This window comes from Bombus impatiens, unplaced genomic scaffold (assembly GCF_000188095.3).
Source record: "Bombus impatiens unplaced genomic scaffold, BIMP_2.2 scf_2242, whole genome shotgun sequence".
NCBI classification, from domain to species: Eukaryota; Metazoa; Arthropoda; class Insecta; order Hymenoptera; family Apidae; genus Bombus; species Bombus impatiens.
In genome coordinates, this window is record NT_178661.1 from 21,051 (window position 1) to 34,809 (window position 13,759).

The window sequence follows — 13,759 nt, forward strand, 5'->3', positions numbered from 1 at the left end:
TAATAAAGACTATGTTTATACAAGTAATGAGAACGTTAAGACTGTTAAACCACCAAATTTATGACACAGTTTTATAATCGTGGTTTTGAGTATTTGACACATAATAATACTTTCAGAATATAATTAAAAAAGAAGATCTTGACACAGAATTGTATGCTTCTGCTGCCTGGGCACAAATAATATTTTCTTCCTTTTTGTAGTTACAATTGATGTACATATTACAAAATCTATCACATAAATAATATATAATATATATATACATATATATATATAAAAATAATATATATATATTTATGTACGTATATATATATATATATGTATGTATGTATGTATGTATTTATATATTGTACAACAATTATGCATGAATGAGTCATAATTTTGAATCTCTGTTAAATCTGATTACATATATTATATCGATAGAAAACGTATCTCATAATAAATAAAGGGTACCAATTTTGTAATTATGTCATCGCCACTTAAAGGAAAATTATTATCTAACGATAAATTAATAGATGAAGGGTTTCATAAGCACAAAACAGATGATAAAGAGTTAATCAAACCAATCGTTGAAAAAGCATCGACTTCTATGCGAAAAGAAGAAACTACAGTCGCAACACGTTTAGAAATTATTCGGAAATTAGAAGAAGGTGTCACAATTGGTAAACTTGCTGCGCAGTATGGTCTTCACAAAAGGACTATAGAACGATATAAAAAGAATATCTTATCACTTCGAAAAATTTCAAAAAATCCAAGACGTTTGGTTATGAAAAGAACTCGTGCATCTTTACACGAAGATACAAATGTTCGATTACTTGAATGGATTTTAGAACGACAAATGAAAGGAGATATCCTTCACGACAGCATGCTGCAAACCAAAGCGATGGAATTGCATGAACAATTTGGATGTTCGACACCTTTTATGGCTAGTCGAGGTTGGCTGTGGCGTTTTAAAAAAAGATACAATATAAGCGGTTTCGGTTGCCAAGGAAAAGCAAATGAGATAGCAGAATTGACAACAGAAACATTAACAAAAATATTAAATGAGGAAAATATCAATAGAGAAAATATATATAATATATATGAAACAACCTTAATGTGGAGAATTCTCCCACAAGAAGTCTCGTCGAATGAAGAAGAATCGTCGCAAAATGAAAAAATAAAAAAAGATCACATCATAATAGCATTTTGTGTCAATGCTACAGGAACGCACAAATTACCGCCATTGTTTGTTACTAAATATATGATTCCACAATCTTTAAAGCATAGTAGACATATGTTACCTATAGTATATAGAAGTCAAAATAGTAATTTTATTGACGAAACAATTTTCACTGATTGGTATGCCAATCATTTTAAACCCAATGTAAAGCAGCGTCAACAGCAGGAACATTGTATAGAGAAAGTGTTGTTATTCGTTGAAAATTTTAAATGTGATATATCTCTTAAAAAAGAACACCAAGATTCTCATTTCAAAATAATAATTTTTCCATCTAATACACCTTCGACCATTCAAATAATGGATGAGGGTATAATTGCAAATTTTAAAAAATTATTTCGGGTGAAATTGCATTATCGTCAAATACGTCAACATGATATTGAAGTAAAGAAGTTCTATACCGATTACGATATAAAAGAATGCATTGATTTAATTAGTGAAACATGGGACGAAATAATAGTGACCGACATTGTACATTCTTGGAGGAGACTTTTAGGTAAGCAAAATACTCAAATTATTATCAAAGAAGAAGTCGAATTCCTCGAAGAAACCCAAGACTTCGAAGAAACCCAAGACTTCGAAGAAAATGTTGTTTCTGACAAAATATTGGAGTCAGTTGTAAAATGTGAGGAAGAAGAATCAACTATTACAACAAAGGAAGAAATCGATCGCATGTTCCGTAGTTTGGAAATTTGGACTAAAACACAGCCTGATTTCATTAAATCGCATGCAGAAGTTTTAATACATTACCATAATCAACAATAATATTTTATATAATAAGATAAAAAATTTCTGATTGAAGTTTCAAATGTTTTTGTGTATCATTTCTTGTCTTCAATTGTATCCATTCGTTCTTTTATATTTTGTACCCATACTTTTATCCCACAAAAGAATATTAATTTTTCAGAATAATTACATAAATAGGATGAATAGAAATTTTGAATAAAAAATTCGTATTGTACTATATGCTTATATCTTTTAGTAGTTACTTTGTTGATTATTAGCTATCAATGTAATCAAAATGATTACAAATTCATTTCTTAATTTTTCATAGTAGTATAGTTTTACAACAGTGTATTTTTGGAGATTTGAGTATCTTTTTTCTGTAAAATATATACATGAATGCTTGTCTTTTGCTTTGTATTATATTGTATATTTTGTTATATATCTTTTATTTCCATATACCTTAAATGCTTAAAAATATTTTTATAAAAGTTAAAATAATCAGAAAGAAATTTAATTAAATTTGATGTAGACATTTATTATATGTAACACTAAAAATTAATGTATTATATATTACTTAATAATTACTAGTCAATTGAAGCATTCAATGTATGTTAATAAAATATGTACATTCTCTGTCATTTTAAACTCTACAGTAATAAATACTTAGTACAGTAGTAAATACTTACAGTAGTAAGTGATTATTGTCATTAGTATTTTCCCCTAACATAATATTTTTTCTAGCAGTTTTCTAAATATTAATTACGAAAATTATATATATTCTTATATAAGATCTACTGTATCAATTATATACAAAATATTTGCAAAACATTGCATAATACTTGGATTATTTTTAAATTCTTAATTTATAATTGTTAATTAATAAAAATAACAGGAAGTATGAAGTAATGTAAAAAATTGTTTATTAATATTGCTTTCAAGAACTTAAACTCAATAAATATAAATATTAAATTTTACATGTTTTAGCATAGTTGTGTTTTTTAATTTTATCCAAAGAGATTTATAAAAATTTTTATTTTTTAAAATCTAAAATTTTGGTTGGTTTTACTGCATAAAAATATCAAAATAAATCATTAACTTTAGTATTGGTTATTGTAATACTCTTTGTTATAGTATTAATATCTATATATATATATCTATATATATATATATATATATATGTATGTATGTATCATGTAAGTAATATACTATAAATGTTGCAATGACTTAGAATCAACACATGACTGCCAGTCAGTGCAATATATGATTTGCATTCTTCTTTTTATCTTGCAAAAACCTAAAAGTATTCAAATTATATGTTACAAAGTGTAAAAAATGTACCAAAAGTAATACATTATAAATCAAAATATTACCATGTAAAATTAATAAATAAGTACAATGAAGTACACCATTTCAACATGTGTTATATCCAACACCATCCTGATCAAAGGTTGCAAAAAGTCCGACTAGAGTTAGATATATAATAATATTACCTGATAAAGTCAAGTAACAAGCGCCCCATTGTATCTGAAAATGCATAATGGAAATATACATCACTTATATCAGTGAATTGTTTTATCTAATCTAATATAATAATAATATAATACAATAGTACAATAATCAGATTAAAAAATATGTATATATGACTATACCACTGGTTCATCGATTGGAGACCGAGCTAAGACAATAGGAAGAGCAAATGATGATACAACGAAACCTGTAGTAATGAATACTGCTAACTCCAAACATGGATTAGGATTATTGTCAAAATCATTTGTATAACGACGTGCAATTATAGTTGGAATTGGTGCTAATATGTAAAATAGTATGACAAAAAGTGGCCACCATACTCTGAAAACAATATATTATAAAATCTAATACATATTTTGATATTGTAATTTATATTTGTAGTGTTAAAGCACTATATAAATAGCATTAAATACAAAATAAATAATTATATATTAATAGTAATACTTACTTATATACAGGTAAAGCACAACCTAGTATAACGAATGTCATACCAATAGAGCCACCAAATGCCAAAAGTACTAATCTATAAAAGGATTTTTGGTTATAAATCATCTTAAAAAATTTTGTATAAATTATATTTTAAAATACTTACGCTGTTTAATAGTGAAGGCCATTATTAGCATGGAACAAACCAAGGGAAATTTATATAAATTATTATACATAAAAAAGATATGTAACTTTTATAAGTTATCATAGTTGTCAAATTTGTCCAATGAAAAACTATATCATATTTTATGATTTGAAATAATATGATTAATGATCTAATTATAAAATAATTCATGCAAGATATACATATAAACATAAAATGTGAAAAACAAAAGAACCTATATAATTTATACTAATGAATCTTTTTGGTTTCTTCATTTTATGAATATAATTTATAATTTGAAATAATACATTTTATACCTCTAAAAATTTGTATGTAAACATTTAAAAGACTTACATCTGTTTCATAAATGTTTAACATACAAAACAAATATTAATTAATAAATCTGACCACACAAAAATGTTTAGAATATTTAAAAATGATTATAATAAGAAAATATAGTTAGTAAAATGAAATACAGTAAACTTGTATTATATAAAAATAAAATAGTATGTATATATATGTTTATAAAATAAATTAATAAACATGCGTTAGTTACATATAAAAATTTGACAGCAATGACAATAACAGTAGTAAGGTTATGTTTAGACGTATCATTTTTAATTCAGCTTTTTCATTAAACTTCCATCGGCAATATCATATTTTTTAATTTTATGATAAAAGCTTATGTATTTATGCAATTAAATATATATGCCGAATAACCTTTAATTCCAGCCATTATAGACCGATTTGACAAGTTAGAAGTATGTACTTATATTTATCGTATTTTCACTTTGAGAATGTCGTGACGTAAGCCATCTAAAGCCTAACATACTTTTAAAACTAGACACATGCTAGTAGATTATCTAATGAATACAGTGTAAATTTAAAAAAGAAAGAGAAGTCTTTTTTTACGAATATCTACATTTATTACAAATATTACAATCCATTTAGTACTTCAAACTATATCTTGAGTTAATAAATATCTAGTAATACTTATATATTCAGAAATTTAGAAAAAAAATGAAAAATATTTATAGGATGCTATAAAGTACAAAATTTTGCGTATTAAATTGACGAAAGTAACAGTGCTCAATAATTTGTTTATACTAATATATATTTTGTGTATCTGAAATTGGATAGTAATGTATATTAAAATTTCTTAGAATGTCTGTAGTAAAATATAATTAATTAAATAATCAAAATTAAGAACTGAAAATTACAATAAGTAACGATAGTTTAAAGACTCCGTAGCCAATAAGATATTTTAAAATGGCAAATCTATTTGTCTATTGTAAATTTGCCTTCAGCTTTTGATTCAACAATAGGGGAGTCCAATGCAAGCCATGAAAGTTCAAATGAGAATGTTCATTGGATCGGCTATAGGTGTAGCTGACTTGTACGTGTGCGATATCAAGTTCTCCTCATTACGTGTGCATTTTCTTTTGCGTTGAAATCAACAGAATAATGGGCGAACCAAAAAGGTAAGACACTTTAACAAAAAAAAAACTCTTTAATAAAATAATATTTGTAATGATATAATTTTAATACTTCAATGTTCAAACATAAAGTATACAAATAAATTGTATCCATGCTTTCAATTTTACGTTGTCATCATGTCGACGCAACGCGTCTTTTTATAGATTCTTATGAAAATAAATGATATCTATTAAATTTTCTTCTATAAAAATTAATCATTCAGTATAAACTGCAATTTTTCTTATGGCAACAACCTGTAATGACAAAAATCGCGCTTATCATTTTTGTGTGCCGACTGTTCATGGCCGAATACTATACCGAACATGACAAAGGAATTTTGCTGATACTGATATTTATTTCTTACTATGATATTTTTTGATCTTATAAAGAATTCTTAGTAAAAATAAAAGCTATATAATTTTTCTTCTATTTAGTTTCAAGAGATAAGTATAACACAAAACTGCGTAAACATCATATGTTCAGTTTTAAAAACTAAATACATTAATTTTTTAATTACATTTTATTTGATTATCATATACGATCTTATTCATACTATAAATGAAAAATTTTACAAATTATTTTTTATAGGTTTAACGAATATCTTGTATATGTAAAATGTCTATTATTTATTCTATGTATAAAAACAAAAGTTTGAAGACGCCTATATTTTTTATCAGAAATTAAAATTAAGGGAAAAACGTGTTAAATTATTATTATTAAATTTTATAGAGTACAAAAGTATTTTTGAAGTATAACAATATTAATCATAATGCATATGTATTTATATATTTATGATAAAAATACATAGTTTAATGTAAATAGATTATAATGTCGAAATTAATTTCTTAATTATTCATATATAATGATAATTCATTAAATATGTAATATATAAATATATATATATATCATATATATTATATGTTATCATAAAATAGTAATAAATAAAATATATATCATAAGGAAACATATTATGTGTTAAGAAAGTTATGCTTGTTAGTAACAAAAATAAATGAGACATTAAGATTATTATGTTTATAGTACAACTTAAATGGTTATATAGGCATTATATAAATGACATAAAGACATTAACTTTAATAGATTAAATTGGTAGATAAAAACTAAAATAGTTTAGTCATAAATTAAAATTATTTTTTATTTATCAGCATTATATATATTTTATTTAATGATTCATATCTCTTTGTTGAAATTAATCAAATGCCTTGTGTTATAACAGTGAAGATTTGGCGACAGCAATTCTTCGAAAGAAGGACAAACCAAATAGATTATTAGTGGATGAAGCTATTGCAGATGACAATTCTGTAGTAGCTCTTTCTCAAGCAAAAATGGATGAATTGCAACTTTTCCGAGGAGATACAGTATTGTTGAAAGGAAAAAGACGCAAAGAAACTGTGTGCATTGTTCTTTCTGACGATACATGCCCTGATGAAAAAATTCGCATGAACCGTGTTATAAGAAATAATTTGCGTGTACGTTTAAGTGATGTTGTTTCTGTACAAGCATGTCCAGAAGTTAAATATGGAAAACGCATTCATGTACTACCAATGGATGATACAGTAACTGGTCTTACAGGGTAATCAATAGCTTTTTTACAAAAATGAAAAATATATTTTTCATATTTTAATTTTAATTTTAACTATATCATATTTTTAAATAATGAATTAATTTTAAATGACATGTAATTTTGATATTCAAACTTATTTTATTATTTACTCGTTATTATTGTCTTTTTGTTTTACATATATAAAGATACAAAATATACCTAATGTAATAATTGCTCTAGTCAAAATAACATTAGGTATATTTTACATCTTTCCAACTAATATTTAAGATACATAAAATAATTATATATAAAGTAACAAATGAAACGAAATCAATACTTTTTTTAGTTTAACCTGAAAGTAGAGGTGCATATATTCTAGTATTTTGGCATTGCATGCTAATCAAAACAATAAATTTTATAAATCGAAGTAAAATTATATTAAAGTTAGGCAAAATATGGCTACTTATTTTCACTTATTTTCCTCAATTAATTTAAAAAATTAGTTTTTAATATAGTTAAAAATTTAATATTATGATAAAAAGTATATATTTAATATATATTTATTACAACAGATATGTTTGAAAATATGTGATATAAAAAATATAATATAATGTTCAGTTTATAGAAGGTACACCATTACAATATGCAATATTAAGATAGTTGTCTATACCAATATATAATGTAATCATATCATTACCAACCTTTTATATATTTATGCTTTCAGTTCGTTAAATACTTCATATTTAATACTTATTATGTTAATATTTTTTGTCAAAAATGTATTGTTATTTCAAATTCATATAAATCAAGTATAACACAGAACACATAACAAAGGTGGTTGATATATTTAGGTAATTCCCTTACACAATAACAACTTTAAAACTGGGAGCATTTGTAAATAAAGTAAAATGATTTTAATTAATACAAAACAATATTAATTATATATGTATGCAAACACCCTGTTTTAATGTATAATGTAAATATCAATACAAATTACCTTATGTTCTAAAGACCATATATATATATATATATATATATATATATATATATATATATATATATATATATATATATATATATATATATATATATATATATATATATATATATATATATATATATATATATATATATATATATATATATATATATATATATATATATATATATATATATATATATATATATATATATATATATATATATATATATATATATATATATATATATATATATATATATATATATATATATATATATATATATATATATATATATATATATATATATATATATATATATATATATATATATATATATATATATATATATATATATATATATATATATATATATATATATATATATATATATATATATATATATATATATATATATATATATATATATATATATATATATACATGTACTTGAAGGGGTTAAAAAATATATTTATATTTAGACTTTCTAATAGATGTGTAAATAGAGTGTAATGTGTTCTGTGTACATAAAAAAGTAAAAAGGAAATTCACATTATTGGTAATTTAATATTATATTTTAATTAATCATTACTTCTTTTTAGATATACATAAAGTTTAATTATAAAGTAACTTACTTTTTTGTTATAGAAACTTATTTGAAGTATATTTAAAACCATACTTCTTAGAAGCTTATCGTCCTGTTCATAAAGATGATAATTTTATTGTACGTGGTGGTATGCGTGTTGTAGAATTTAAAGTAGTAGAAACAGATCCTGGGCCATTTTGTATTGTAGCTCCTGATACAATTATTCATTGTGAAGGTGATGCTATTAAGAGGGAGGTCAGTTCAGTATAATCTTTCAACAAGTATTTATTTCTTTATATCGTAATATAAATATGTAAAAACATTGTAGGAGGAAGAAGAGGCTTTAAATGCTGTAGGTTACGATGATATTGGTGGTGTTCGCAAACAATTAGCTCAAATTAAAGAAATGGTAGAATTACCTTTAAGGCATCCATCTTTGTTTAAAGTTATTGGCGTTAAACCACCTCGTGGTATTCTTTTATATGGCCCGCCAGGCACAGGAAAGACCCTTATTGCTCGAGCTGTTGCAAATGAAACAGGAGCATTTTTCTTTCTTATCAATGGTATGTTAATCTTTAAATATAGTATAATATTTTTTTATTTTAGAATGTTACTCAATTTGATATGTTGAAAGGTCCTGAGATTATGAGTAAACTTGCGGGAGAGTCAGAAAGTAATTTAAGAAAAGCATTTGAAGAGGCTGAAAAAAATTCACCAGCTATAATTTTCATTGATGAACTTGATGCCATTGCTCCAAAAAGGGAAAAGGTTTTTATTATTTATCTTATTTTATACACTTACAAATTGAATGTATGATTTATATGTTATTTTCCATCTAGACTCATGGAGAAGTAGAAAGACGTATAGTGTCTCAGTTGTTGACTTTAATGGATGGCATGAAACAAAGTTCCCATGTTATTGTAATGGCTGCTACTAATCGACCTAACAGCATTGATCCTGCATTGCGGCGTTTTGGTCGTTTTGATAAAGAAATTGATATTGGAATACCTGATGCTACTGGTCGTTTAGAAATTTTACGAATTCATACGAAAAACATGAAACTTGCAGATGATGTTGAATTAGAAGAGGTTTATATAATTAAGTTTGAAGTTATTAAATTGTTTATTTTAATAGTATTTACTGAATTAATGCAATCGTTTAGATTGCAGCGGAAACACATGGGCATGTAGGAGCTGATTTGGCTTCGTTATGCTCTGAGGCAGCATTACAACAAATCCGTGAGAAAATGGATCTCATTGACTTGGAAGAAGAACATATAGATGCTGAAGTTTTATCTTCTCTTGCTGTCACTATGGATAATTTCAAGGTAATTACCTCATGCATTAAACTTTTTCGATCCAATCAGTATACGATTGACTATACGTATATCAGTATGTTTACTATGAATTTACTCTGAAATTTGCTATAAATCTTCTTATTTTCTATGTATTATTATTAGTTTTATTTATAACCATAAGGATATGCAAAAGGGATCTTGCTGAACTATTTCTCCAGTCATATGTTTTTTCCAGACTTCCTGTTATTGCTACATAGTTATCAGTAAATTGTAGATATTTATGCACATTTATATTTTCATAGACGTAATTTAAAAAATTGAACCTAAATAGAAGATTGTTTTATCTACTAAATATTGTGCAAAATATTATACTTTAGATATTTTATTTATTTTTGTACGTTATACAAGATATGTGTATTCTTACATTTTTGAATTTCCCATAAATGTATAAAGATCTGCAGTTTAGTCGTTAGTTTTGAAAAGTTCTTCTGTTTATTTGATCTTAACAATAAAGCTATCCAAATTCGTTTTCTTATTTCAATGATTAGTTTAGTCTTAGCAACTATAATATTGTTAAGTTTTCGAAAATTAATTTGAAATTAATAGTGATATTCAAATAGTGACGACTGCACTGTAATGACATTGAAATTGAAATACATTCATAAATACTGTAAATATTGTCGTGTCTGAGAAATTAAATTAAATTTATAAATGTATTGTACAAAATAGACAATGTTATAATTTACAATATTATAAATAATTTTATATTTTTACTTTAGTATGCTATGACTAAGAGTAGTCCAAGCGCTTTGCGAGAAACTATTGTAGAAGTTCCAACTGTGACATGGGATGATATTGGAGGTTTACAAAATGTTAAAATGGAATTACAGGAGTTGGTACAGGTAAGAAAATTGCTAAGTAAACTACTATAAATAATAAACTAGACTAAATACTAAATAAATATTATAGCTATACAATAAAATTATGAGATTAAAGTATGTTTCCTTTGTTGTTTAGTATCCAGTTGAACATCCAGATAAATTCTTAAAATTTGGTATGCAACCATCCAGAGGTGTATTATTTTATGGACCCCCTGGTTGTGGTAAAACATTACTGGCTAAAGCAATAGCTAATGAATGTCAAGCAAATTTTATTTCTGTAAAGGGTCCAGAATTATTAACAATGTGGTTTGGTGAATCTGAGGCGAATGTCAGAGATGTTTTTGATAAAGTAAGTAATTTAAATTCAAGAACATAAAACACAATTATTTTATTTATTATAATCATATTTATAGGCAAGAGCCGCAGCTCCTTGTGTATTATTCTTTGATGAACTCGATTCTATCGCCAAATCTCGTGGTGGTACACTGGGGGATGCTGGTGGAGCAGCAGACCGCGTGATAAACCAAATTTTGACAGAAATGGATGGTATGGGCGCAAAGAAAAATGTATTTATCATAGGAGCTACTAATCGTCCTGATATTATTGATCCCGCTATTCTACGACCTGGCAGATTAGATCAGCTGATTTATATACCATTACCAGATGAAAAGTCTCGAGAAGCGATTTTTAGAGCTAACCTTCGAAAATCACCTGTAGCGAAGGTAGAGAAAATTAAATACATTTGTATCTTTAGTAATATTCTACATTTTGCTTCAATGCGTCCTAGTTGCCTAATCATATCATTAATATTTGTGTTATAGGATGTAGATTTGAGCTACATAGCTAAAGTAACACATGGTTTTTCGGGTGCTGATATAACAGAAATTTGTCAGCGTGCATGCAAACTTGCTATTAGACAAAGCATTGAAACTGAGATTCGAAGAGAAAAAGAACGTGCTAGTAATCCATCAGCATCTATGGACGTGAGTATCTAAATGTTTTAATGTTACATATATAATTTATATTATTATATTATATATTATTATACCTTTTAATCAGTTTCATACTTGTTATTGATAATTTTATATATGATATTATAGATGGATGAAGATGATCCTGTACCAGAGATAACTAGAGCTCATTTCGAAGAAGCAATGAGATTTGCACGACGTTCTGTATCTGATAACGATATTAGAAAATATGAAATGTTTGCGCAGACGCTTCAACAGTCTCGTGGATTTGGAAGTAATTTTAGGTAAAATACATAAATCGTTCAAATATTTTTTAAATTAATGTATGAAAATAATGACAAAGCGTATGCCTGTAATTACATATTCTATCTAATATGTTAGATTGTAAATTTTAAATCTTTGTAGATTTCCGCAAAGCGGAGCAAGCGGTACTCAAGATACAACACAGGGTGATCAAACCTTCCAAGATGATGGAGATGATGATCTTTACAGCTAAGTCTTCATGTCTGTGTACCTCATTACAGTGAGCATGCGACAAAAGGGCCTGTCTATTCTGCAGAAAATACTTTGTGTTTATAAACACAAATTTTACAGAAAAGTAATTCTAAGAAATTGATAATACAAAAATACATGAATCTAATTCAATACCAATTATTCTGTGTTAGTATATGCAATTTTACGTATGTAATTAGGGTAAATTTTAATTAAGCTAAACTAACGATATAAGTGTAATAAAAGAACATTTTTTTATATTCAAATTACACAAGAAAAAATATAAAATTGCGAAAATTATATTGTACTACTAAGATAATATAAATTTAATTTCATTTTATATGTATAGATATATACATATTATATATAGAAATGTAATTCGTTGATTATTACTTTATACGTATATAAACTACCCTAATCTCATACGTTATTTTGTATATATATTGCATAGAAATATACGAATTTTCCGTTGTTCATAAGTTTTTCTATGTAATTTTATATTTGGGTTATTCACATAAAAACATAATTCTGATTCTATAACAGTGTTATATATTTTTTCAACTTGACTTAGAGATAGACTCTTTTGCTACGTTGTCGCTGTATTTAATTACATTTCATTGTTCACACTCTGAGATTACAGTAATGTGAGAGTTTAAGCAATGTCAGTGAAATTGTTGGAACTGGTGATGTGTATTGGTGAATTTACAGTCTGCTTGTAGTAGTAAATTTATTTACAAATTACCAAAGAATCTCTTAAAACCTTTCATTTTAGAATAAAGTGTTAACTTCATTATTCACATATTCATATATATATATATATTCATTCATTTTTATCATAGTTCTCATAACTTTATAAAAGTTGAAGTTCTTTAATTAAGCAATTAAAATTTTCTGATATACATTACTTACCTTTACATTACGTATTTGCAAGTATATTATTTATTTTTACGTATATAATTCTGAAACTATTGATAGTTCAAATTATTTATTATTTATTTATGCAGCACTTACAAATTTTATCACAAGTTATTACAAAATACTACATTTTAAACTCTAATTAACTTAAATTTGTGGGTACACATTTTTTATGAATATTTATTAAAATATTTGTATGCACATTGAAAAGAAGAAAAAGCAAAAATTAAATCACTTTTTAAATAGTATATTATTATATCTTGCATTACATTAGATATTTGCAAGTTAGATTAATTCACGCTTTACATACCTTTTTTATTTCATTTAACATTTTTTATTTTCATTCTCTAAAAGTATATCTATATATTATTGTTATAAAATTTCCCAACCTCTTAATATTTCTAATGGAATCATTACAATACATCTTTACAAAGCATTAAAGTTGCATTAAATATATTATGTAAAATGAATAAAGAATATTATAATAGAATAATAGTTTATTGTATAAAAGTTTATTATTATGTTCAATAATATAATTGTTT

At 25.1% G+C, this 13,759-nt stretch overlaps 2 protein-coding genes across 5 annotated transcripts; one reads left to right on the forward strand and one right to left on the reverse strand.

The window, feature by feature from the left end:
* Positions 1-3,033: 3,033 nt before the first annotated feature.
* On the reverse strand, positions 3,034-4,910 carry LOC100742121 (leptin receptor overlapping transcript-like 1). Of its 4 annotated transcripts, none has more exons than XM_012393261.3 (5): positions 4,779-4,910; positions 3,918-3,992; positions 3,592-3,790; positions 3,313-3,466; positions 3,034-3,236 (listed from the first exon to the last, which is right to left on the reverse strand). In XM_012393261.3, exons 2-4 carry the CDS (start codon positions 3,956-3,958, stop codon positions 3,353-3,355), a joined length of 354 nt encoding a protein of 117 aa, XP_012248684.1. In that variant the 5' UTR covers positions 3,959-3,992; positions 4,779-4,910; the 3' UTR covers positions 3,034-3,236; positions 3,313-3,352. The 4 variants fall into 4 exon arrangements, with proteins under 4 accessions (XP_012248684.1, XP_024227779.1, XP_012248685.1 ...); XM_024372011.2 differs by having other exon boundaries at positions 4,615-4,889; XM_012393262.3 differs by lacking the exon at positions 4,779-4,910 and adding an exon at positions 4,062-4,202.
* A 473-nt stretch (positions 4,911-5,383) lies between these two features.
* Positions 5,384-12,457, forward strand: LOC100741602 (transitional endoplasmic reticulum ATPase TER94). Its single transcript, XM_012393260.3, has 13 exons — positions 5,384-5,539; positions 6,769-7,125; positions 8,724-8,916; positions 8,990-9,224; positions 9,296-9,429; positions 9,501-9,749; positions 9,824-9,988; positions 10,738-10,860; positions 10,976-11,188; positions 11,253-11,561; positions 11,661-11,822; positions 11,940-12,094; positions 12,216-12,457. The coding sequence occupies exons 1-13, from the start codon at positions 5,523-5,525 to the stop codon at positions 12,304-12,306; spliced, it is 2,403 nt and encodes an 800-aa protein (XP_012248683.1). The 5' UTR covers positions 5,384-5,522; the 3' UTR covers positions 12,307-12,457.
* Positions 12,458-13,759: the final 1,302 nt, after the last annotated feature.

What these genes read in the sequence shown, in the direction of transcription:
- LOC100742121 (XM_024372011.2), bottom strand. Translation starts at nt 4,673, where the DNA reads ATGATACGTCTAAACATAACCTTACTACTGTTATTGTCATTGCTGTCA. An exon ending in TGTGCTTTACCTGTATATAA is followed by an intron (nt 3,791 to 3,917) that starts GTAAGTATTACT and finishes TATTGTTTTCAG; the next exon opens with AGTATGGTGGCCACTTTTTG. An exon ending in CTCCAATCGATGAACCAGTG is followed by an intron (nt 3,467 to 3,591) that starts GTATAGTCATAT and finishes ATGCATTTTCAG; the next exon opens with ATACAATGGGGCGCTTGTTA.
- LOC100741602 (XM_012393260.3), top strand. An exon ending in TCACTATGGATAATTTCAAG is followed by an intron (nt 9,989 to 10,737) that starts GTAATTACCTCA and finishes TTTTTACTTTAG; the next exon opens with TATGCTATGACTAAGAGTAG. An exon ending in ATCCATCAGCATCTATGGAC is followed by an intron (nt 11,823 to 11,939) that starts GTGAGTATCTAA and finishes ATGATATTATAG; the next exon opens with ATGGATGAAGATGATCCTGT.